At 39.4% G+C, this 25,519-nt stretch overlaps 1 protein-coding gene across 5 annotated transcripts in view; it reads left to right on the top strand.

Annotated features, from left to right (window-relative positions):
• carmil3 (capping protein regulator and myosin 1 linker 3) overlaps positions 1-25,519 on the top strand; it is a 107,730-nt gene that overhangs the window by 30,904 nt on the left and 51,307 nt on the right. For all 5 annotated transcript variants that reach the window (XM_035941025.2, XM_035941019.2, XM_035941016.2 and 2 more), the window contains exons 9-14: positions 5,181-5,256; positions 6,804-6,892; positions 13,506-13,600; positions 16,378-16,464; positions 19,241-19,350; positions 20,786-20,863. In XM_035941025.2, coding sequence (XP_035796918.2) covers positions 5,181-5,256; positions 6,804-6,892; positions 13,506-13,600; positions 16,378-16,464; positions 19,241-19,350; positions 20,786-20,863 — 535 coding nt within the window. The remainder of the gene's footprint in view (positions 1-5,180; positions 5,257-6,803; positions 6,893-13,505; positions 13,601-16,377; positions 16,465-19,240; positions 19,351-20,785; positions 20,864-25,519) is intronic.

Genomic DNA, 25,519 nt, shown 5'->3' with positions numbered 1-25,519 from the left:
TGTTTTGTCCTCAAAAAGCCCGGAGGCCTATGGAATTGTTTCTACTTTCTTATTTAGCAGCAACTCTCCCGACCGGAGAGGAAACATTCACATTTAAAAATGCATATCTCATCATAGGAGCGAGGCCTTGCGATGCCGGTAAATCAAAAAGCCATTCATAGAAACACGACTGTAGCAGCAACTCATGAATATATTAATGTCTTTCGTATTGAGGGCCAAAATCACTGCCTTGCTGTTGTTTTTCCTACAGGTTTTTTTTTACACTGATAAAGAGGAAGCTGCCTGCCCAAGCTTATTTTTAAGATCCTTCTATTCGTATTGTTCCCCTGCGCCTCCATTCAGATGCTTAACACTCACTCCCTGCCTCTCTCGAACAAGGCTTTATCAAATCAAAATTGGTAGATAAGGCAAAGATTTGGCAAAAGTTGAGGCAAAATTGCACAAAAAAACAAACAATGGAGGGACATGATAAAGAAAATGTGCAAATGCCCAAAGAAAGGATACAAGAATTGTTCTTTTCATGATCATGTGCCAGAGGCCATTTGTGGTGCATTACTCTCTTCCTGCTTTCCTTGTCTTCCCTCATCTCCATTCCCTCCATCTCTCCTGATTGAGCCCGTCTACCGTTACCGGGAGCGACAGGGCGATGCTTTTTCTGCTGACTGTTGTCTGTCCAAACACCTTCTCCACTCATTCCTGTTGACTGAAAGCGGGCACCTTTTTTCTCTGGCCCTGTCTCATCCTCTTGTTTTCCACTTCTTGTATTTTCGCCCCATTCATTTTTTTTCCTCGGCTGACTCACTCACAGACACTTCCTGTCACTGTTGGTTCTGTCTGGCCACTGCAAGTTGACACCATATTGCAGGAGTGTGTGAATTTAAGTCTGGATTTTGTGCTTGCATACATTTGTTTGTTGCAGGAAAGAATTTTTACACCTCGCCGCCTCGAGAACTTGTTGGGACACTTCTTGGCTTGACAGTCAATCCTCTATGTGCATTCACGCACACATAACAATAAACACAAACCTAGGTGCAACTGTTTTCTAACTTACTGATTTGGTTTGATTTTTCCTGCTGCTGAAACAGGACTGCAGCTCCATAACACACCATCTGCCTCACTTGTCACTGTTTGAGGACCTGAGTCGTGTTTAGTGCAGAGTTAGACTGTAGAATTGGTTTATTGTAATGCAGTACATTCACATGCTTCAAATCTAGCCATCTTCCTACTGGCTTCCTACATCTTCCTCGTTTGTTAAACTTTCACAGCACTCGGATTGCTCCGAAATTTCATATGAATATTTATGGTCCTTAGTGGATGCCTCTTAAACGTTGCTGTTTGACCTTTACTCTCGTGCCATCAATTGCACAAAATAACCCCTTTCCACGACTCTTAGGTGCTGTAAATATTCATTGTCCCCATAGGATGAATGTTTTCTGTGACCCTCGCTGACCTTTCATCTTTCACTAAGAATACACAAAGAATGGAATTTCACTTGTGCACAAGAAATCTATTAGACAGTCTTGCCATTTACTGAGCGTATTTCTGCTCTCCAGAGAATAAACCGTGTCTGTTGCGTCCACTTCATGACATTCCCTAAACTCTCCCCACTAGCTATTGTAATTAATAATCTTGGCTTGTTGCCTTGAAATGTTCTGGGGACATTGATGCTCCCGGGGAGACTTTGATTTGAGTGACCTCATGACCTTTTCTCCACAACCACCTCAGGACAACTAGCTGTGTTTCTGCTAAGGTCTAAGAATAACAAAAGCACAGTTCCATGTTGTGTCTTCTGTTGTCCTTCAGAGGTCTTGGTCAGATGAAAAGAAAGTTAAGCTTTACTATTGATGATTGCTGTTTTAATCATTCATATGTTGATGTACTCCATAGTGGATATGCAGTAGGTGTTGGTAGTGCATTCTTATGCTGTTTTTTTTTTTTTTTTATTCCAATCTTCCCCGTAGCTCTCTGCAAGAAAGCAACTGAGCATATGTCCTAAAATACTGATGATGCTTTGCACGATTTCACAACCCTCACACATTCAGATCATGCATTTAGATAGGAGTAAAGCTAATAAAATGGACTCTTTGTCCACTGTGTGTTCTGTAACGTGATTCTTCGTTGGCGAACATACACCAAAGCCCTATTTGCACGGGATTAGTATTACCTCGGGACCAGTGGTGATTTGTAATAATTGTGGAGGATGTCTGTGATCTTAATCCCGTGCGAATGTGCCATGTCTGTAATTTGTCAAGTAAAAATTCCACCATAACTTACCTACACAGGCGTCCTGTGATAGTACCAGTCCCATGCAAATCTGCATCTCAGTGATTGGGGGGTATTTTAGCTTTTCTTTTTTTTTTTTTTTTTTTTTTTTTATTGTGCGCCTTTTTCTGCCACTTTCCCGGTTGAATCATGGAGGCTGCGGTGGAAATTACTGACAGTATTTTAGGTGCAAATGCAGGAGTAGGCCTATACACAACAAGCCTATGGACCACTCAGAAATGGCAAAATCAGATCAACAAGTAGAGGGAAATTTGGGAGGTTATTGAGATGGATGACATGCGTAGCAGCATGCGGTAAGAAACATTTTTCTAGGCCTATCTTTCTACAGGCTTAAGACAAACGACTTGACGGCCTGTAATCCCGACAATGCTGCCCACTCTTCACAAGTCACGTTGCTGCTTTAACATATTTACTGTTGCCATGACGACGTCATACCACGTTAAAAGTGATCATTTTAACCGAACCACAAGCTTTCCATGAACCTAACCAGAAGGTTTTTGTCCCTAAACTTAATGAGACCCTAACAATAGCTTTGTTACAACATAGGCTTTTAATGTTTTTGATGTTTTTTCGCACCACCAGTTTGTGTTTTTTGCTCATAGCAGTCATTTTGCACATGGATGTGACAACAGCAGATGTTGCGACGTGCACAGACTTGACATCATATCCGTGCAGTAATATTAGTAAATTTTAGTAAAAAAACAGACTTGGCTTATCCTGATCAAATGCACTGCAAGAAACACAGATGTGGGGGGTAGTTCACAAATTACCAGAGATCCCCAGGCAATACTAATCCCATGAGAATAGTACACAAGCAACATTTTGAGAATTTGTAACTGTACTTGTAAGGCACATCTATGTTGTTATTTCATTCTTAAATGGCTCATAGGAGGCTTCTTAGAGTTTTTTTCTTTCCTTTCGTGTCTTACAAGGCTTTTGTGCATGTAAATGGTCTGCAGACTTACAAAAACCAAAGCCCACATCAAGGAGAGTTATTCTCTCCCATAGAAATCACTGTTCTTTCATTCATTCTAGAGGTGAGGTTGCTTACATAACTAACAGCACCTCGTTTTTACATGCTAGCTGACCAAGCAGAGCAAACTGGTATTTTTGAAAGGGGGGCCTTTAAAGAAACTGGAGCTAAACTTGAGTGATTCAGACAGAAGGTACTATAACAATATACAGTATAAGAAAAATAGTGCTGTTTTGAACCTTGAAGCCTGCAAACATGCGAAGTACAATCATAAATCTGTAAGAGACCATAATATGGGCTCTTTAAACTTCACTTTTGCCTTCAACTTTCCCATTACTCAAATCTGAGTCTAAATCTAAACTAAACCCTTAACCCAACCCAAACTGATTGTGCCAGTGACAGAAAACACCTGAAAAAGTAATTAAACATCAGCAGCAGGGACATCAGTAAAAATGACTGTCCAAAAGGCCTTCAAAGTTAGGTCCAAATATATGTATTTTATTTTCCTTTTTGGTTAGTTGATCAGAAAAGTCCCTGCAGGCATAGAACTGCTGAAGGAATGAAGTTCCCTCTATTACCTTGTCTGTGATCACTCAGAGTGTATCCTGGTAATGTTGCTTGTCACACTTTATTCCTAACATATCAGGTAAAGAGGCAGAATTTGAAATGTGACTGGTAAGGGGAAAATGAGCCTAGGGACATAGATCTCTGACCCATATACTATATATTCTATGCTCACAAGAAAGTCTGTGAATTATCCATGTTGAGTGATGCATATTTTCCCCCAGAGCTCTGTAATAAATGACTGTTAACCTTTCAGGCTGCTCCGCTGCCTGCGATTCTTACATGCTTGAGAGGGAGAGACCTTGAAATTAAATATTCATCTATCACTAAACCTGAAACCTGATATTTACTTTGCAAAGCCAATCTATGGGAAGAAGTAAACAGCAGCAGACGGCGCTACCTGCTGTGCCAACACGTCAACCTGCGCTGTACAAGTACAAAACACGTATACACCAACACACAGCGTGGCTGAGTGAGACATCATAGAGGTCAATTACATGTCCTGCTGTCAGAACATGAGTCAGTCAGTGTCGATGAATCTTGACATGTGCATCATCTGTTCACATGCACGGCGACTCAGCTGTGTTAGTCAGAGAGGACTGGTTTGATGGCTGGCTTGGTACTGGAAAAAAGCAACACAGCCTGTAGCCATTTTACTCCTCTGAGATAAAATATAATGTCCTGGCTACTGCAGTTACTGGCAACAAGACCCTCCCCGGCTAGATTACACTCTCTTTTCTTTCACTTTGTATTTTCTCATGCTCTCTCTATCATTCCGTTTCCTCCTCTCTCTGGGTTTATTCCTTTTCTCTGTGCCTCTGCCTCTCTGTGTTGCTGCTTGTTTGTCAGATGATGTATAGCAGGTGTAGCAGCAGTATGGCTTTAGTTGGACCTCGGAGGATTCTAAAAACACTCTCTCCCGCTTCCTTTCCCTCTTTCTCCATCCGATCGTCTGTGGGCTCAGTGTCGGTGTGCACAGCACTGGATATAGCAGTGTTTGAGGTCTGTAGCTGGGATCAGACTGCGGCTTTATTGAATAATCCACTGACCCAGCCATCGATCTTTACATCTCTCCCTTTTTTTGTCCACATTCTCTGCTTCTGCTGTTCAGCGGGGCTGCCGTATCAGTCATCTTTTAGAAAGCAGCCCTGCCCATGGTGTTCTCACTGTCACAATGATAAACTGCTTTTAACCAAACGGGGGGGAGCAACGAAAAAAAGTTTGGCCCAAGATAAAGCAAATTTATAGATCAGTGACATTAAATGGTTTTGGGCAGATGGAGTTTGCTAATTTAAAGATTTGAATTTTATGTCTAATACGTGTGTGTGTGTGCATGTGTGTGTCTTTCTTCTGATTCCAGGGACTTGGCAGTGATTGTGGCTTCCATTGCGTACAACACCTGGTTCACCAAGCTGTACTGCAAAGACATGCGCATAGTAACTATCTTTTTTTATATATCTTTCTCACTTGCAAACCTTCTTGCCAGATTTAGAATACCAAACTGTTTCTATGTTTCTTCTCATGTGTCCTCTGTTACTCAGCGTGTTATCAGAATGTATTGATTTTATTGAACCTGCTTGTTTACCTGCTCATTCACCCGACTCCAGTTCAAATACACAAAAATCAATCATGTTCCTTTTTCATTCAAGCTTCCCTACACGGCAAACAGTCAATAGTAAGAACAAAGTTTAGGTTTTAGACACTCAGAATCATCATAATGGATGCTGACAGTTGGAACTGACAGATGCATGACTGGAATTTACACATCAGTCAAAGCTGAAGCATTGCATTGTGGTATTTTTAGCAAAGAGCGCTGACACTACATGGTAGTTCTGCTGCAGGCAACTTTAGGGTTACTCAGTAATGTCTGAAGTCACCCTGTAGTTTACTGTAAACAGAATAATTTGGACGTCTCTGACTGGTTCGATTTTATGATCAGCCTGAGTCAGTTTGCCCTTGATTTAAACTAGGGATGTCAGATATTGACGTTTTTGCCAATAACCGACTAATTTCAGGAAACATCCCATATCTCCTGTCATGGAATTAACACATCATGCCTAATTTTATTGTGACGCCCCATTGGATGCATTCTCAAATGCAACAAGGCTTTCCAAATGTAAATATTGTCTGTGCAAAATAAGAAAACTATTTCAACGTAAGTTATGGAAAAAAGGTCATATTTAGAGAGATGCAGTCACTGAAAATCAAGTTGATAAAACAAGTCTGAAAGAGGACAGTGAGTCAAGGTTCATCGTCGACATAATTTTATGCATCTATTCAGCATTACATGACATTGCTATTAAATATTCATAATATGCACTATAGTAAGTATCGGCCCAAGGTGAGTGAGGTGGAGAAGCTGAACAGATGAGCTTAGAGGTTTTCAATTAGCTGTATTTTAAAGATATCACATATGAAACTGCAGAAAACGCTGTGATTTGGACTTTTACCAACTGTCTCTAAGGCTGTTATTTTAAGTACAAAAAAGAGTAATTCTGGAAACAGTGAAAAATCTATTAATTGATCAGTTAATTGGCAGAACATAATTAGTTTCATAACTGACTATCAAGTATTTTTCATGCAAAAATGCCAAATATTATTTCTGTTGTGAGGATGTGCAGCTTTTCTTATTATGTGAAAATGAATTGGTTGCATCTATGGGTTTTGGAGCAGCACACAGAAAAATCATATGCAGATGGCTCGAGGAAATTGTTCTAGATATGTGCCCTATTTTTTATGTTTTATAGACCAAACAATTAGGTGATAAATTAGGAAATATAACGTGGAGATTAGCTGATAATGAAAATGGCATGTCTGCTTGCTTGTACTTGACTTTACACTTGTTAGGTTATTTTGTAACACCAGTCACAATCATTTTTACTGGAAGGCATGAATAAATGTGCTGTATAACAAGCAATGCGTTGACTTGACTCTCCTTGAATAGATTCCTCCCCCAGTCTGTGCGTTATGTGTTTATTTTCAGGGGTCGGAGGTGGTGGACCAGGTTCTGCACACAGTCAGCAAGTCCAACAGTCTGGAGGAGCTCACTCTGGAGAACGCAGGACTCAAATCGTAGGTTTCCTCTTTCCTGACATCATCAAGCCTGAGCGTCACCCCTCTCAGCTGAATCTAATTTCCTCTTTTTCTTTTCCGTGCACCTTCACCTCTCAGACACTTCTCCATCTTTCCTCTTTTGTCCTCTCATTCTCTCTGTTTTTTTCATCTCCTCTCTCATTTTCCTGTTCTCGTATCCTCTCTTCACACTCCTGCCCCTCTTGTCTCACCTCTCGACCTGAGCCCATCTCACCTCTCCACTCTCCTCACCCTCCCACTTTGGTGTCTTGACCTTTACAATTCTGCATCTCCTGCGTTTTGTGTCTCTCTCACCTCTCTTAACCTCCGATATTTCATCCAATAAAACTCCAATAAAGCCTCCCTCCTGTTTGCCTACGGTGGGGGGATTGTTTCTCCGCATTAAAACATTAGGGAAATGTTGGGCTTCACCTGGAAAGACTTTTCACCCTCTATGCACGGCTAGTATCATTTACCAGAGCAGTTTCCTTATTTAGTATTAATTGAGATGAATTGGCTGCCTCGGGGCAAGATGATTTACTGCAGCATAATGATGACGTGTTTTTTTTTTTCTTTTTTTTGCCTTGTATTAAATCACTTCCAATAGAGAGGGCAGTTTTTGTTCCAGGCCTTCTTCAAGCTCTGCACCAAAAGCACCTCCTACCCCCCCCCCCAAAAAAATACTACACTCAGATAAGATAAGTAACATACTCAAACAGTATGTAAAGGAGTTCCACTCAAATATATATTATAATATATGGACAAATAGATGAAAAGAAATGTGCAGTAACAAATTTGAAAACACAGGACAGAAACTGTAACAGTCTAGCTTGTTTGGTCCAGTCTTTTTTGGACTCTTTATTTTGAAAGAGCCAAACCAAAATGACATTGTTTGGTTCGGACCAAACAGCCAAACCTCGATCCAACAAAAACTTCTCAGTTGGCCCCAAACTGAACCATAGTTTGATTTGGTTTCAAGTGTGAAAACATTTTTTGGATGGTTTGGACTTTCGGACCAATTACAGGTAATTACAGCAGGCTCTTGTCAGAAACGGGGAAAAAGAAAAATGAGTTACGGTAGCTTGTGGGGAGAGGAGGAGACCGAGGTTTGGAAATGAAATATGGTGTGACAGTATTATGAAGAGTCGTCTGGAAAAAAAATAACACAAATGCACAGACTTTCCAGGTATTTTGGGAGAGGATGAGAGAAGGGATGGGAGTGCAGTGCTGCCCAAACACAAACTGTAGCAGCAGTAGTTTTCAGAAGTCCACAATGCCATTAGGAAGGGTGGTGCATCAAGCATTAAGACCCAGTAAGCACAGGTGCCAGTTTGAAAACTGGCTGATATTCTGTCTCACACATGAAAGTTACCCACTTTTCAACCTGCTAATATGCATTTGCAGCATCGACGTGTGACAAAACACAAATTTGTTGAATGGTTTTGATAATTTATCACCTGTAGGTTAAAAGACAGATGATCAGTGTAAAATTGTTTCTCCAAAGTCATATTGCACTGGTAGGTGAAATGTGGTCTACACAAAGATGCAATGCACTTTATGTTCCATATAAAATGTCATAAATATGTAAATGTTTAGGCTGTGTGCTGCCAAAAAGAAGCTCCTAGGACATTGTTTTGGGAGCAGCTGTATACATAAATGTGAAGTAAGAAATTTCACTTTCTGCTGTAACACACATATGCAAATATTTCGAGGTTACAGCTTCGATAAATCCAAACAGGAAGCCTCTACCAGTGTGAGGAATATAAAGCTTAAGGTGCAGGTCAGCCTTAACAATGCTGTGGGTACAATCCCTGCTTGGACCCCTGTTTTTCTTATTGCTCACTATGTGTAAATCTTTTGTTGTTGTTTCTGGGTAGACTGCAAAATGGCAGATCAGAGGGTGAAAATTCCAAATGGAAAAATAATGTGGTCTAAAACATGTTATCAATGGGGAAAATGCTCACTGGGAATTGCCAGAAATGTGTTTTCATGACAACCTGGATAGCTTTCTCAGCAATCGGTATCAAGTACAGTGAGCTGCAGCCCATTTAAGTGAGGACAACAAGACATTCGTATCTTATATAAAGTTGTTTAGTGCACTTGTGTAATTGCAGTGTGAAACTGAAACTAACTGGAACAAATACATTCAATTCGATAAATGTATGAATCTTGTTCCAGGCCTTGACTATGACTTGTAGCATGTGAAAAGGCTTTAAATATGAGTTTTGTTTGTATATGTATAATACTTAATATAAAAAAAAAAATCTACTCGATTGTTTTATTAAAACACTTAGCTTGAGGAGAATGGGGGGATAAAAGAGGTTGTACTAATCCTGAGCATCATTGTTTATTCTTTCTTTACTTAAAGTGAATAGAGATTCCAACCAAATGAAGCTTGGCGAACCACAGTAAATTCTGGTTTTTATGTGATTTGGCTAGCTTACTCTAATGTGCTTTTTGACCTTTTGAAGTTTCTTATGGTCCCTCAGCAGTGAAGAATGTGCTTTGGTTGTTGTTCCTACTCTTAGATGTTTGACCTTCACTGTGCAGAATGATGTATGTTTAAAGTTTGACTGGAAGACTGTAAAATCCTATTGCTGAAAATGGAAAGTTTCTTTGTACAGTGGAGAAAATAAGCGTTTGATACACCACAGATTTTGCAAGTCTTCCCACTTACAAAGAATGGAGAGGTCTGTAATGTTTATCGTAGGTACAACTGTGAGAAACGAAATCTAAGGAATGAATCCAGAAAATCACATTGTATGATTTTTAAATAATTAATTTGCATTTTATTGCATGAAATAAGTATTTGATATAGCATAAAAATAAACCCTTATTTACAGTTGCAGAGGTCAGACATTTCCTGAAGTTCTTGACCAGGTTTGCACACACTGCAGCAGGGATTTCGGCCCACACCTCCATACAGATCTTGCCCAGATCGTTCAGGTTTCAGGGCTGTCGCTGGGCAACATGGAGTTTCAGCTCCATCCAAAGATTTTCTATTGGGTTGAGGTCTGGAGACTGGCTAGGCCACTGCAGGAGCTTGAAATGCTTCTTTCGGAGCCACTCTTTAGTTGCCCTGGCTGTGTGTTTTGGGTCATTGTCATGCTGGAAGACCCAGCTATGACCCATCTTCAATGCTTTTACTGAGGGAAGGACATTGTTGCCCAGAATCTCACGATACATGGCCCCATCTATCCTCAACTCAGTGTGGTGCAGTTGTCCTGTCCTGTTTGCAGAAAAGCACCCCTAAAGCATGGTGTTTCCACCCTCATGCTTCATGGTTGAGATGGTGTTCTTGGGATTGTACTCATCCTTCTTCTTCCTCCAAACATGGCGAGTGGAGTTTATACCAAAAAATTCTGTTTTGGTCTCATCTGACCACATGGCCTTCTCCCATGCCTCCTCTGGATCACCTACATGATCACTGGCAATCTTCAGACGGGCCTGGACATGTGCTGGCTTGGGCAGGGGGACCTTTAATCCATGACGGTGTAGTGTATTACTATTGTTAACCCTTGAGACTGTGGTCCCAGCTGTTTTCAGGTCATTGACCAGGTCCTCCTGTGTAGTTCTGTGCTGATCCCTCACCTTTTTCATGATCATTGATACTCCACAAGGAGAGATCTTGCATGGAGCCCCAGATGGAGATCAACAGTCATCTTGAGTTTCTTCCATTTTCTAATAATTGTACCAACAGTTGTTGCCTCCTTACCAAGCTGCTTGTCTCTTGTCCTGTAGCCCATCCCAGCCTTGTGCAGGTCTACCATTTTGTCCCTGGTGTCCTTAGACAGCTCTTTGGTGTTGCCCATGTCCGAGAGGTTGGAGTCTGATTGATTGAGTGTATGGATAGGTGTCTTTTATACAGTTAACAAGTTCAAACAGGTGTAATTAACACACCTGCTGAGTGGAGTATAAGAGAGCTTCTTAAAAACAAACTAACAGGTCTGTGAGAGCCAGAATTCCTGCTGGTTGGTAGATGATCAAATACTTATTTCATGCAACAAAATGCTAAATAATTATTTAAAAATCATACAGTATGATTTTTCTGAAAAGTTGTATCGCACAGACACAAAGAATAGACTTCCAGTGATGTAGGAAACAGAATTGTTAACCTTCTGTACTTAAAAATATGTGCATTTTAGTAGATCTGGATTTTTCAGTTGCCATGAAAATGAACTTTTCAGGGAAATACAGTTTAAGACACTAAATGTTGTTCAGAGCAGAGTATTTTTTTTAGTATCCAACATGCCTGGAAGGGGTTCTTTAAAGAAGCTACTGTATAATTGATTTATTTTGCCACTGATGGACGAACAATCCGTATAAAAGTGTTGGCAAACAGCAGACATGGATCAGCATTAACATTCATTCTGAGCTGTGTTACTGGCCAACAGACAAATATGATTCCAATATTCACTATCATTGTAGTGCGCCCTCAGAAAATATTTGACTCTTTCGCAGCTAAATGCATCATCTTCAGTAGTTAACATTGTCTGCAGTTTGGTATTGAGTGTGTTTGTCAGGGCTTTTGTAACTAATTTGAGCATCGATTGGAAACAGGCTTATGAGAGTGGTGAGATTGAACCAGCCAGTTAGCTAAAATATGATCAAAGTAGACACTGTATCTTCATTCAGTGTTTACTGCAGTAAGGGAATTTGCAGATCCAGTGCTCATAAGCAAATTCACACCCTTGGAAGTTTTCCCTTTATATTGCTTTTCATTGTTGAATCATGGTCAATTTAATTTGGCTTTTTGGACAGCAATTTCCAAAACAATCTTTCATGTCAAAGTAAAAACAACAACAAAAAAAAACAGATTCCTGCAAAGTTATGTAAATTAATTAAAATATTAAACATAAAGTAAGTGATTGTGTAAATATTCACCCCCTTAAAGTCAGTGTATTTATGAGAGGTACCTTCGATCACAATTACAGTATTGAGCCTGTGTGGATAGGTTTCAATCAGCCTTGTGCATCTGGACCCTTTAATTTTGCCTCATTCTTCTTTGCAAAACTGTGAGGTTGTGCAGGGATCTTGAATGAACAGCAATCAGTTGGATTGAGGTCTTGGCTCTGACTCGGCCACTCCAGAACATTCCCCTTATTGTCTTTAAACCATTTCTGTTTAGCTTTGGCTGTAAGCAAGGTGTAAACAAATCTTCTCCCAACTCTCAATTTTGTTGCAGACTACAACAGGTTTACCTCAAAGATTTCCCTATACTTGACTGCATTTATTTTACCCTTTATGTGTACAAGCTTTCCAAGTTCTGCTGCAGAGAACTATCCCCACATCGTGATGCTGCCACCACCATGCTTTCCAGTGGGAATGATGTGTTTACGATGATGCACCTTTGTTTGTTTGTTGTCTGGCATAAAGCCTAGTCTGATTGGCAAAAAGCGCAGTTTTGGACTTATCAGACTTCTGCCAAAAATAATTGAGATTTCATACAAGCTTTTTCCAACACTGGCTTTCTTTTTGCTGCTCTACCATGAAGCTTGGACTAGTTAAGAACAGGCAACAGTTTTTGTATGCACAGTCTTGTAACTCCTTCAGTGGAGTCATAGGTGTCTTGGTGGCCTCTCTCACTAGTCTCTTTTTTGTTAATATGTCTGCTGTAGGTATATTTACATATGTGACATATTCCTTCCATTTCTTCATGATGAATTTAACTGCACTCCAAGGGATATTCAGAGACTTGGAAATTTTCTTGTATCCATCCCCCGCCTTAAGCTATTTAATACCAAAGCTGCTTGAGGTGTTCTCTTCTCTTCATGGTGCTAGCTATAGCCAAGAGTACTGATTCACAAGTGACAGGACCTTTGAGATACAGGTGTCTTTACAGTACACTGAATTCACTTGAGACACATTCACTGCACTCAGATGACCTCTATTTCATTCATTGCATGACTTGCAGCACTGTTTGGCTGTACCTGTGTTGAATAAGGTGAATCACTTTCAAGGTGGTGAATATCTGTGCAGGCCCTTATTTCAGATTTTATATTGATGAAGAAGTGACATTACTTTGTAGAAATCGGTTTTTACTTTGACATGGAAGACTTTTCTTTTGGAGAGGTATGTCTTGTCCAAAAAGCCAAATTAAATTGACGATTCTTCAGTGTTAAAATGCAATAAAAAGGAAAAACTTCCAAGGAGGTTGAATACATTTGGAGGCATTTTAAGTAAGTTTTTAATTCCATGTAGGTGTGTCAAGATGAGCAGCAGAATATGTAAACTGGTATAAAAGACATGTGCCTAGTGACGTTGGTATCTAAATGAGATAATAAGTAGACTTTTGCTAGTCTTTCATACACAGTCTCCAGAGGTTCAGTGTAGAGCTTCCCATCTTTTAATTGCAGAACACTTTTGCAGTAGGTGACATTATGGTGCACAGTTTTGATTTTATAGATAGATTTTCCTTTACATTTTACCTTTACAACAAATGTACTCAGCTGAGTAGCTCAAGTAAAACATTTTGCACTTGTAGGTGAAAATGTGAACATTTATGAACTGCATTTAGGCAAATTAGGAAACCAATTTACTCAGTCCTCAACACCGATATTAAAGTAGCAATTTTACGGTGAATTCAGTTGTCCTTTTTTAATGTTGTCTCCAGGGATTTCCCACAGAAGATGGCATCGGCGCTGTCGGAGAACCCGGCCTCTGTGATTCACTCCCTCAACCTGGCTCATAACACGCTAGACAACCAAGGTACCTCGGTCTCTGTGAACTTGTTCTTATCCTTCTGCCGCCTCTCTCAGGGCATCTTCTATTGTTCTTTTGCTATAACTTCACCACGGCTTCTGTTTGCTTTCAGAGAATTCCAAATCAGTCTCTGTCCACAGAGAACCTTTATTTTCTGCTCTTTTTTTTGTTTTTTCTCTTTTTTCTCTCTCTCTCATCTATCTTTCCAGCTTTATGTGTATGTTTGGTCCTTCTGTTTAGAAAATTGCTTTATTTTTCTGCTTTTGCTTGCAACTCTCCACACAACCTGAACCTTTTACACTCCTCTACGCACACAGACAGTATAGAGACTGTAGAGAACTGCATTTTAATTGCATCTGCCTTAGTCATCATTATATATATCAACCACTACAATTTCTGCTGTGTGCGTGCAAGTAGAGGCAGACTGAGGTGTTTGTGCATGTGTGGAAGCCGGGGTCAGGTTTTGCATGCATGCCAGCATCACTCATTAGCTAATTTCTGTCCTCCCGTCTGACACTTGTCGTTTCCACTCGCCTCAATGAATTCTTTGTGCTCACACTTACCACCCTCTGTCTGCTCTGTGTGTGTTTACGTGTGTACTGACAGTCTGCTAGGCTTACTTGATTGTGATTACAACCTCTGAATTGCTGCAGCCTTAACCATCACCATAATACCTATCATCACAGCTAAGAGTGACCTTCAGTGCTGTGCCTATTAGAGCAGTTGTAATGTGGGGTTTTACTTTTAATACCTTCCAAAGTAGGCGTTCTGTGTATACACAATGACACACACACACAAAAGTAGAATATCAGGAAGATGAAGTAACCAGGAGATGAGGTTTGGCATTGCAATGAATTCCTCTTTTAATACAGCAGAGCCTTTCATATTATCATCATGGCAGCAGTGTGTTTATTAAAACTGCGTGTTATGTAATCTGGCATGGCGTAAGGTGTTCATATGCGGGAGAGAGTGCGATTGTACAGTATGTTGGTGTGATGCTTTTTTTAGCCGTAGTATACTTATGGGTGTGCGATTTGGAGAGTTTGTGTGGATGGAAGTTGTTATTTTAGCCTGTTGTTGTGAGGCAAAACTATATATGGGCTCTTTGAGAGTGGTTGGATGTAGGACATGGGGGTAGTGCAGCCAGAGCGCTCTGGAACGAAGCTTTCCCTCTGCAGCGAGGGAATAGAATATTCACATTTTGCATAATCCGTATACATTTTTTAAGCATTCAATCATCACTTTCAAGCAAAAGAGCCAATGAAAGCAAATGAGTTGTATTGACGTTTGAGGTGTGCTGATTGATTCATGGCAGCTCATGTACTGAGCAACATGCAAGAAAACATGAAAAATAGTTACAGAGGTTCATAGGTTTAGCACTAAATAAGTCAAGTTATCTTCCATGATTAATAGGGATGTGGGGTTTTGGCCATAATATTTATATATGTCAGGTTAAGTTCAGTAATTTCTAATGCTGTATGATTTTGGCTGAATTATTCATTAGGTTAGGTTATTCTCCAATATTAATAACACTGTAGGATCTCAGCTGTAGTAGGTATTATTGTCAGATAAAGTAGTATTCCATTTAACTTTTGCAGCATTTAATCTCTAAAGTGTGATGCACTCGGTTAAAATCACCCCATAAATGACACTGTAAATTCTTGACCCCAGTATTTGCACTTGTTAGGTAACTTTCATAGCACTGATCGTAATCCTCTTTACTGGGGTCACTTTGATGTAAAATGCGTTGTAGAAAATAGAAACAAACAAACAACAAAACAAAAGTGACTTACATTTTGTATCTTGTTATATTGCATGCCTAGGATCTCGTGTATTTCTTTAAATTAGTTTTTAGCATTTGTCTGATTTGACATTTGATTAGCTGCTGGTGAGTTAAATACATTTTTTTCCTTTCTCCATACATTAACTAGTTAAGATGATTCCATTTCTTTTAGCAGCTAATATGCTAATAATGATACAAGAAAAGAACTCCAAACTTATTTGAAGATTTTATTTATGTCTGTATACCTTTTTCATCAGTATTAAACGTCATTGTTAGAGTCTGGACATCAGGTTGTAACACATTCATTTTTAAAAATGGCTTAATTAGGCTCTTGGCTCACAGTCTGACATAATTTGATAGATAACGACATGAACAGACAATACAGAAATCCTTTAGATGGGAGTGTCAAGCTGTTCTTTTTGTGAATAAATGAGTTGCAACATGATGAACTATTTATACAGTCAATTTAATAAATGATCATTTGGTCAGTTGTAGTTGACTAATGTTAGTAAATTTACAACCATAGGAAAAGCGGTAACACAACCTTAGTCACGAACTCAACTGTACACCTGCCCTCCAGTAATTAAGCAAATAGCTCAGCACATCTAATGTAGGGCCGTAAGTAAGTATTATTTTTATCACTAAATAATCTGCTATGTGTTTTTCTAATTAACCGACTGATCATTTGGTCTGTATACTATTTATGAAAGTTTTATATGGTGTCCTCAAATCACTTGTCTTGGTTGAACATTTCAAAATTCAAAAGATTTTGGATTCTCTATTTTAGATGACAGCCAGTGTTCACATTCGATAGTTCAGAGACAGTGGATTTTTTTGGCCATTTTTCCTTTAAAAATGAAAAATACTGGCCAATTTAGTAGTTGTTAATCAAGAAATTAATTAAACAGTAAGTTGTTTTAGCTCTAGATTGGCGGATGTGTGTTTATTGTGATAAAATAAGGCCTTTTGCTCATCATCTCTCATCCTCTCCTCACATCAGGAGTCTCCAACCTGATTCAACAAGTGTGTCGCCTCAACAAGGGCCTTCGCCTCCTCAATCTCTCCAAGACGTCCCTCTCCTCCAAGGGTAGGTGCTCCTCTGAAACACAGCAGCCCCTGGTGGCTGACCTTACACACTTATTTTTTACTATTGTTAAATATAAATGAATGTCGGATTGAATTGTTCAGCTGGTACAAATCGGCGTGTCTCGCTCAAAGACACAAAGTGGAAACTTGCTGTCAAATCTGGGTTTGAACTCGATGAAACGGTCTCTAAACCACAGCACTGCCCAGAGAACTCACACAGACAAACAGGCCAATGATTGTACTGCATGATCCATCTACCAAATGATAATCAGGTCAGAATTATAAGTAGTTGATCTGTTTTTTTTTTTCCCCCTAAAACCCACAAGAGGAATTAGTGCAGTGTCCCAGTTGTATTGCTTTTATCCCAGACAATACAGCCATCCACTAATATTACAGCAGATTCAGCTGATAATGACACAGATTTGGATCCATACATTCATAACCTCATTTTGAGAGTATTTTTAGCCGTTACAGCCTATTTCAAAGCGTTTTTGATCTCTTGTAGGATTTATGGGTAATGATGTTTATCTGATTGAACTGACATATGGATTTTGTTGCAGCGGAGTAGCATACTGCCCTACAAAGGCAAAACACAGTGACTGCATCTTTTAAGAACAGTTGTGATTTTTGATGTCTGCTTTACAGGGTACAAAATATCATGCCAGAGAAGGAAACTTTTTTTTTGCGAAACAGCATCTTAGAATTTGCAGCAACTAAAAAAACAAAACAAAACAGGTGAAGTCAGACTAGACTGCAGTAGCTACATTCATTCCACTCTTTCCTCAAGTGACAGTAAGTTAAACAGATGAAGAAGACAACAACTCTTACTGTATGTCAAGAGAAAAACTATTTAGTGAGATGGCTCAGACACTAGTGCTCACATTGGTTTGAGTACTGGAAATTTGGCATTGAATGAAATATTGCAAGCTTTGTCAGTTCTTGTACACTTTGGTTATTTCTTAACAAATTATGTAAATATCTGTACATGGGAATAAAGGTGCCGATAAATGTTTTGTGCATTTAACTTCGTGTTTGTCATAAAAAAGAGACTTAGCATTAGCAAAAAGTAGCTCTTCTTTTTCCATATTATAAGCAGCATTACATTACATTCATTTGTAGATGCCAAGATTTACTGATGTTCCTGGAACACATTTCAAGCCTTGATAGATGCTAAAATATTCTGTGCACAGAGAAACCGCTAGTCCCCATTCAGTTACTGCAGCATACACAACTCAGGCAGATGTGACCAAAACTTAGCTTGAAAAGAGTGAAGTAAGGTGCTTTAATGTCAGACTGAGTTGAAACCAAGAGATTTTATCCACCTTGGCGAGCCGCCCAGAGACACTCATACAGACAAACCTTCTAAATGCCACCAAAATTATGGACAACAGACTAAAGAATAGGTTTTTTGTCCTTGCATTACAGAATCAGTTTACAAAGGAAGATTGTATTACCTGATAATTTTTTAGGTGTAGCATATTTTGAGGGGTAAAATAAATTAACTGCATAGAATGGGAGCATTCCAAACTCCTTTTTATAAAAACTTCTCTGCTTCTGTAGCTGTTCTGTGCCTTTTAGGGGACAGTCTGGATGAGGACATGTTGAATGTAATTATAAGATTTAAGGTGTAATATATATAACCTTGATACCCCATTGGTGTGTGTAGTGAATGGGAAAACCACACTAGGTGCGTGTTTAAAAGCCAGTGGGATTGACACAGTGATTCAGGGGGAATGCAGTGACGGTGCTGACCTTGAATGGCGGGTGTTGGTGTGACTTTGCAGGGGCTGAGCACTTTTTGTTGAATATTTATAGATCTCGCTCCCCACACCTCCTTCCTTCTGTTTCTAAAACACCTTCCACGTACACACACTTACGCTATAAACACACACGTATGTCACCTCATGGACGTGATCAGACATGCAAATAGATGTAAACCCTCCGTGTTCTATCACACCGTCGCTCCTGCTCGCTCTTGACAATGTCACGCTGACTGGATGGCTTCCAAAAGTCTCCACTTTGAGCAGAATCAAGCAGCTGATGGATAGATGGAGAGGGGATTAGACACCCTGTCCCCTCTTCCCCTCATTTCCCCCCTAATCGCTACAAATTAGGGATGAAGAGCTTAGTGGCTTGCCAGCTTCAGAGCATCACAGTAGCTGGTTTCATCCCAATGTGCTGCCCAATTCTAGGAAACAGCAGATATTCACTTCCCGCCTTTAATCAATGATGCATCTTAGGTTGATAAACGCACAGAGTAATGGTGGTTGTAGACTTTCCTATTCGTTGCTGCTGCTAGATATTTCTCCCGTGTTGTTGCTCCGTCTATATTTAATCCTCGACTTGCCGCGGTGTGCAGTGTTGTGCAGCGTGAGGATTTTAATGAGGGGTTCCATCAGGCCTGTGGGTGTAATTGTGTAGTGATCTGATTTGAGAGAATGATCTTCTTTTGTTTGGCTTTCAGGGTGCGCTTGGAAACTGGGATAGTTGTGGAGGGTGAAAAAGGTCCCTGGCTTCCTCTGAAAGCTGTTTTTCATGCACGCCTGCCACATGAGCTCACAAGTCTCTGCTCAATTATTATTATTTTTTGCGACAGAGATGCTTGCTCTCTTCCATTGTGTAGTTTTGTAGTCATTAGCTGCTAATGTCCAGAGCATTAAAAGGGCTCACTGAGGAGAAAAAAAAATAACTTGATGATTATAATTTGTTTATGCAAACTGCCTGTCTGTTCTCCTCTTCTTCTAATCCTCTATCACCTCTTCCTTCCCCTCAATTAGGTGTGGTTTCCTTGTCCCAGGCGCTGTGTTCAAGTGACGACTACTCCAATTCTCTGCTGCATCTGGACCTCAGCAAAAACCCCGGAGTTCTGTCTGGAGAGGATGCCACAGTGAGGAACTTAATAATCAAATACAACGGGGAATCAGTGTGTGTGTGTGCATTTCCATCGCACCGGTTTTAAAGCACACTTTTAAATTGGGCGCAGATATCTTGAACAGGAACATCCAGAATTTGACAGAAAGTTGAGATACTGAAAAAAAGTTTTTTGCACCTGGTTGAGGAGGAAAAAGTTGATACAAGAAAAATGCTTCTTATAAGTTTGAAAGGAGGTGAAAAATAGCGTTTCCACTGAACATTCTTCTGATTAATAAACCTAAATAAATAAATGTCACGTTTCAATCACATTCTTTCTACTTGGAGACTTACTAATAATCTTTTAATCACATTGTCTTGTTTTGCCACTTCATTTTCCTCAATGCTTTCATGGCACCAAACTAAAGAATTAGTGCCACTAGTTGTTCATCTTAATGTCCTTTAATTCAAATATTTAAAAATGGTGGTAAATAGAAATGTACATATACTGTCTCTTTCATTTTGGATGAAACTCATACTTCTGTTTCATTCAGTTTATTCCCCATTTGTCAGAGTGGAAGTGGATTAATTGCAGATCTAAAATTCAAGTTTGCACAAGTTTTGACTGCCCAAGCTCCATCAGGCTGCACAGTGAGCAGCATTTTTAAGTTCACCCACATATTCAGATGGCCAACTCGCTCAACATTGGTCTCATCAGACCAGAGGGCCTTCTTCCAACTTAATTCAGCGTCTCCCTCTGACAAGCTGTAGCTGAGATATGAGCCTTTTTAAAGAGCCATCTTTCTCTTTTCCACACTCCTGTAAAAAAGGTGAAGCTCCCAGACAGGTGTTATTTGCTGTACAGTCTTTTTCAGACTGAGACTCTGAAGCTCCGTCAGAGTTGCCTCAGGTCTCTTGGTGGCCTCCCTTGCTAGTCTACCTCTAGCTCGCTCACTGGGTGTTTTTAAGGACAGGCTGTTCTTGGGAGATTTATAGCTGTGCCATACTCTTTCCATTTTTTTAATGATTGACTTAACTTCACTCCAGGGGATGTTCAGGAACATGGAACATCTATCTCCTGACTTGTGCTTCTCAGTCACATTTTAGCTGAGCTGCTTGGGAAGGTTTTGTAATGATACCAGCTCGCCAAAAAGTTGCATTTTTGCAGGGGCACTACAACTAAAACTGCCTGAGGGCACAACGATGATCTTAAATACTAACCAATTTGGATCCCTTAGTGGTTATTTAGGTGTGTTCTGGAAAAGTCTGTTTTCACATTCACATTAAGGAGTATTTTTCTGTCCAACAACATTAAATCTACTTTGATTCAGTTTTGAAAAATCAAATAAACTTCCAAGGTAACTCTGCAGCTACTTTTTTGATAGGGTATGTTTTTTGAAATGTTAACTTGTGTATGCACTTGGTTCATATTGGCATTCTCTAAAAGGCGCCTTCTCCTTCTTCTCATGCAGAATCTGTACCTGTTTCTGGCCCAACCCAACTGCCTGGTCCACTTGGACCTATCCGGAACAGACTGCACCGTAGACTCGGTTTGTACTTTTCTCTGTTACAGTCGCTGTCCGCCCCTCCACGTCTGATCTCATCTCCAGGATGGGATTCAGGCCAAGAAACAAAGGGTTAGCGCCCTGAATATGAATCGCTCCCCACACAAAACCTCAGTTGACTTACTTCGAGCTCCTCTGTGCACAGCGCTTTGGTGGAAGCTCTCAGAAGGCACAACAAGCAGAAATGTATAGTTTATGAATTATACACATGATGTCTTGCATGAAAAGTACACAGAAGCATTTGTTTGTTCACACATTTGTCACTACAGAGAGACTGCTTTGTCTGTGTTTGTTACTGTGGTTAAATTTAGCGAGTCGGTACACCAGTGTGACAAAACAATGTCTTGCCGCATTAGCAGAAGCGCTAACAGCTGAAAGGATGTCAGAGCTTTCTCTCTCATAGAGTTCAGTGAGCATTATTGAAAGTTTCCGCCCCTGCCGGTTACTGCAGAGATGGCACTCGAGAATATATGAGGCTTAGTAGAAAAACGTTGAAAGTTACAACTGTACTCAGGATGTTTTTAGTGCTTGTGTCCCTCCAGAAGATGTAGAGGTTTGTGGAAATTGCTGGCTGAATGGGAGGTCACATCTTAGTTTATGTCTGGTTGCGGGTGCTTTGTCAGTAGTGTATTGCTGCTGATTGTGAGAGCACAGTAGGGGACGTGCAAGGTTGGACAGAAGAGACATAAATATCATGTTATTTATTGTTCCCTGGCCTCTACTGCAGTGAGGTTAGAGGTCAGTGCCAGCTACAGATCTACCTTGAGCTCTGCTCTTACTCAGCGATACTTCACCGGTGCAGTGAAAACACTCCACTCAGTATAATGTCCTGATGTCACTTCATATTACGGTTCAAGTGTGTTTGTCCAGTTTGAAGGTTCTATAACAGAACTTTATGCCACTTCATAGTTGTACTTCTTTATATTTACAGCTGTGTTTGCCAAGGTGCCGAACAAATTGAAACTAACAGAATAAGTGCAAACTTTAGTGGGAAATTTCATGCTTTTTACTTAACTACAGTTTATTAATGGCTACACTGTATGAATTTTTAAAATCGCAAAATTACAAAACCAACGATCAGCCTTTAAATCATATTGTATTGTTGAAGGAAAAAAATCTTATTCTTAGTTGATTTTAGTCTGGAATATGTTGAAACAATTTTCAAAAATCAGTCTTTTCTTATTTTTATTGCAGCAACCTGCTTCTTTCTCTCTTGCTTTAAATTACACACACTCATCACAAGCATATTCTTGAATCAAAATACAAAAAAATTACATGAATGCATATTTTCTGCCTCTCATAAACTAGTAGCACAAGTCGAGGCAAGGTTCTCCCTGCATTTCTCTGCAAAATGCAGATGAAACTTTCTGTTTTTTTGTAATTTTCTGTTTCCAAGCTGAGAAGCTTGGTAGCAGAAAATTACCAAAAAAAGTACAAAAGGTGGTCTGAAGGCACACTATTTAATTCATAGCCTTTTGTTGTGCAAACAGATGAATGTTACAGAACAAATGTTTTTTTTTCAGAGTCAAAGTAAAAGCAGACTGATGTATTCATCCTGAACAGGTGTGCCATTGTCACTGGATAGCTGGTTAAACAGGGTGTCAGGTCTATTGGATGATAAATCCAAGGTGGCAGCTGCCATAGTTAGTGTCTCAGCGTCGCAACTCTAACAACCTGTCAGAAACGATGGAACATAGAGTTCTACTGCAGTTACAGGAATACTCCAAAAAGTACATCTGTCAGAGATGACAACCCAAAGGAAACACGTTAAGCAAAGTAATCATGTGAGGAAAAAAAAACCCTCTTTTAAAGTTACAAGGATAAAAGTTCCAACAGAACAGCTATAAATATTAGATTTTGAAGATAATTTTTCATACAAAATGTAGTTTCAGCCTCAAAGCTATGATCTTCATCGTATAAAGTAATCTTGTCTGAGCTTTACTTGCAGGCAAATGAAACATGCTTCTTTTTTTTTTTAAATGAACTTTTTCCATATTTCTAATGTAGAGACCTGCCTTGTCATTTGTCATTTCAAAATTAATATTTGTTGCCAGCACTAACCTAATAAGCTAGTGGTACCTTTGGCAGTATTTTGATGTAATTCGTAGTAGTCTGTGAACAGTAAAAGATGGTACAGCTGATATTGTTGAGACAAAATAACACACATGGTACACTCCACCACTACCAGTCAAAAGTGCCATATATATATAGTGGTAATTACAGAAATAGCATGACAAGCACATAATATAAAAAATGGATTTGTTATAGAACTGCATAATACTTTGTCAAATAGTTATAACCAGCTCCATCTCAACTGAATCCAAGCAAAGTGGGATTAATTAATCCTCCAATGCATATATGACACTATGAGAGGCCATTTTCCACTTAATTCCTTTTACATAACTAAGATTTTGAATACAAAACTTTAAATTGTGGTAGATTTTTTTCCTCTGTCGTGTTTCTTTCTGCTTTTACTTAAAAGCCGGGTCTGAATAATTCTTCCACTCCGGCTTCCTTGGAACCAGGATGCCTTCCAGTTCACTGTGATACGTTTGCTTTCTTCCCTTGTTGCACTTCACTTCACTCGAGCAGTTTTAAACACCTAAAGGCAGAGAGCTTGTCAAGGAGGAATCTGTTTCATGGAGGACTAGTCCACCCTGTGAAATCCTTCTTGTTAATGTGGGCCATGAATTTTGTATTGAATTATGTGCATGAGTGGAAGTCATTGCGTCTGTTCTGCTTTATTTGCAAGTTTTTGAACTTCCTCGCCATCAGAGGGTAAAGAATTCTCTTTACGATACCTGCTTTCTGTCCTGTTTTTCCTGATTGTCATTTATCCTTTGGAGAGGAACTGTCTCAGGGAGAATTAGTCTTTTTTAGTGTTGGCTTCTTGGATTGAATTATTAATAAGTTTCTGTTTTTAATCTGCTCAGACGTACAGACGACGGTCGATGAGTCAATTTGTGTGATGGATCACACTGCCAGGGAAAGATGGATTTGTCCGATAGTTTAACCTCTCACAAGTGATGAGATGCTGCTTAAAGTCTCACAAGAAATTGGCTTTGGATGCCAATCATATTGGCCTTTTCTGTCTGACAAACACACACATATATCATCTTTATTTTAGGATTAATTGAGTCTCAGGTCCCTTTGCATTCATTTTAGTACTCTCCAAAGCCCTTTATTTTGAAAGTCAGCCATATCATCTGAAGATGAGAGCTGGATTTGATATGCTCATTGATGGATGATAGAAGGCTCGAGTCCCACATGGTGTTCCATTGATTATATAAGCCGGAGAACTGTATGTGACACAGAATACTCGATTTCCTACACAAGTTTATGTGACTTTTTTCTCCCCATCTTTAAAGTGAAACTTGACATTTGATGGATAGTCAGCATAACAAATTGGAGAACTGCAAGTAATTCATTTTTCCTGGTATGGGTTCAGCTTGACTTTGATTCAGTGCAATGCAATTATGCTTCTTATTGCCCATTTGTTTCCACTATTGGGAATTAGTAGGCTTCTTCGACAGATGAGCACTTCCCGTACACACTTTGAAGGACTGGTAGAAGCACTGCCTGCTATATTTCACTCCACTGCTGGAACATTTATTAACCCTTAAATGTGAAAGAACATAGAAATCATTGTGGAAAATAAGTCAGAGTCAGTGTTCTTTACCATCTGTTAGACCCTGCAAGCTCAAATGTACCATTTCTTTTTTCAAAATATGACTTAATTTCCATTTTCCATTTATACAGTCACTCATTTAGGGAGCAGATTTGAATTAAAAGTTGACCTAAGAAGCCTAACAACTTTTCTCATCTCAAACTTTCATGAATACATTTCTTAAAAGTAGAATGGAAATGATCAATGAGGCAATATCTCACTGAGAGAAAAATTATACAGAAAGTAAATCATTGTTTCAGCTTAAACTCTACTTGGTTTCCTGCCTGTAAAGAACTCAAAACTACACTGTGAATCCACTTTTTTTAAACCTCTCTATCCAAGGACATGCAAACATTTGGAGTCTGACTGCCAGAACAATGTAAATACAATCAGAAAATGTCTTTAAAAATTGCAAACTGGCACAAGTGTATTCGTGACATTACAACTGAAATGGGATGTTGAATACAAATCTTGCTCATAGCCGGCAGCAAATAATCAGGTTCTTTATTTATGCATCAGTACCAAATAGCAAATATGAAACTCCAATGTTTGACATTATTAGATAGTAGTGGAGTATTTGGTTCAGACGCAAGATGTTAGGCCCCTTTCAAATATCACAGAATAAATCTAAGGTGTTGTGAAATGATTCATGGAGTAGGAAGGTAGATAAAGGAATGTTCTGCTACACAAGTCTGTTTTGTTTGTTTTTTTCATGGAGATTTTGAATGGGAAGTTGCTATTTGGCGAAATTCCAAACAACTTGTGTTCATCTGGAATATGATGGTGCGTTTTAGGAATGGTTTACTTGCTAAAAATGTTGAGAACCACTGGCTTTATCCTTAACAAAGCACACAGAATTTTCTAAACTTACATGTTCTGTAAAATATTCATCTGGAATGTAGCTGTCAGATGAAAGTAGTAATGTAATTGGTTTAGACTTGCTATCTGAAAATTTGGACAATATCTCGGTGGGA

Source organism: Amphiprion ocellaris, chromosome 10 (assembly GCF_022539595.1).
Source record: "Amphiprion ocellaris isolate individual 3 ecotype Okinawa chromosome 10, ASM2253959v1, whole genome shotgun sequence".
In the NCBI taxonomy this organism is placed as follows: domain Eukaryota; kingdom Metazoa; phylum Chordata; class Actinopteri; family Pomacentridae; genus Amphiprion; species Amphiprion ocellaris.
The sequence above is the reverse complement of the archived record's forward strand: the minus strand, read 5'-3'. Positions and strand labels throughout refer to the sequence as shown.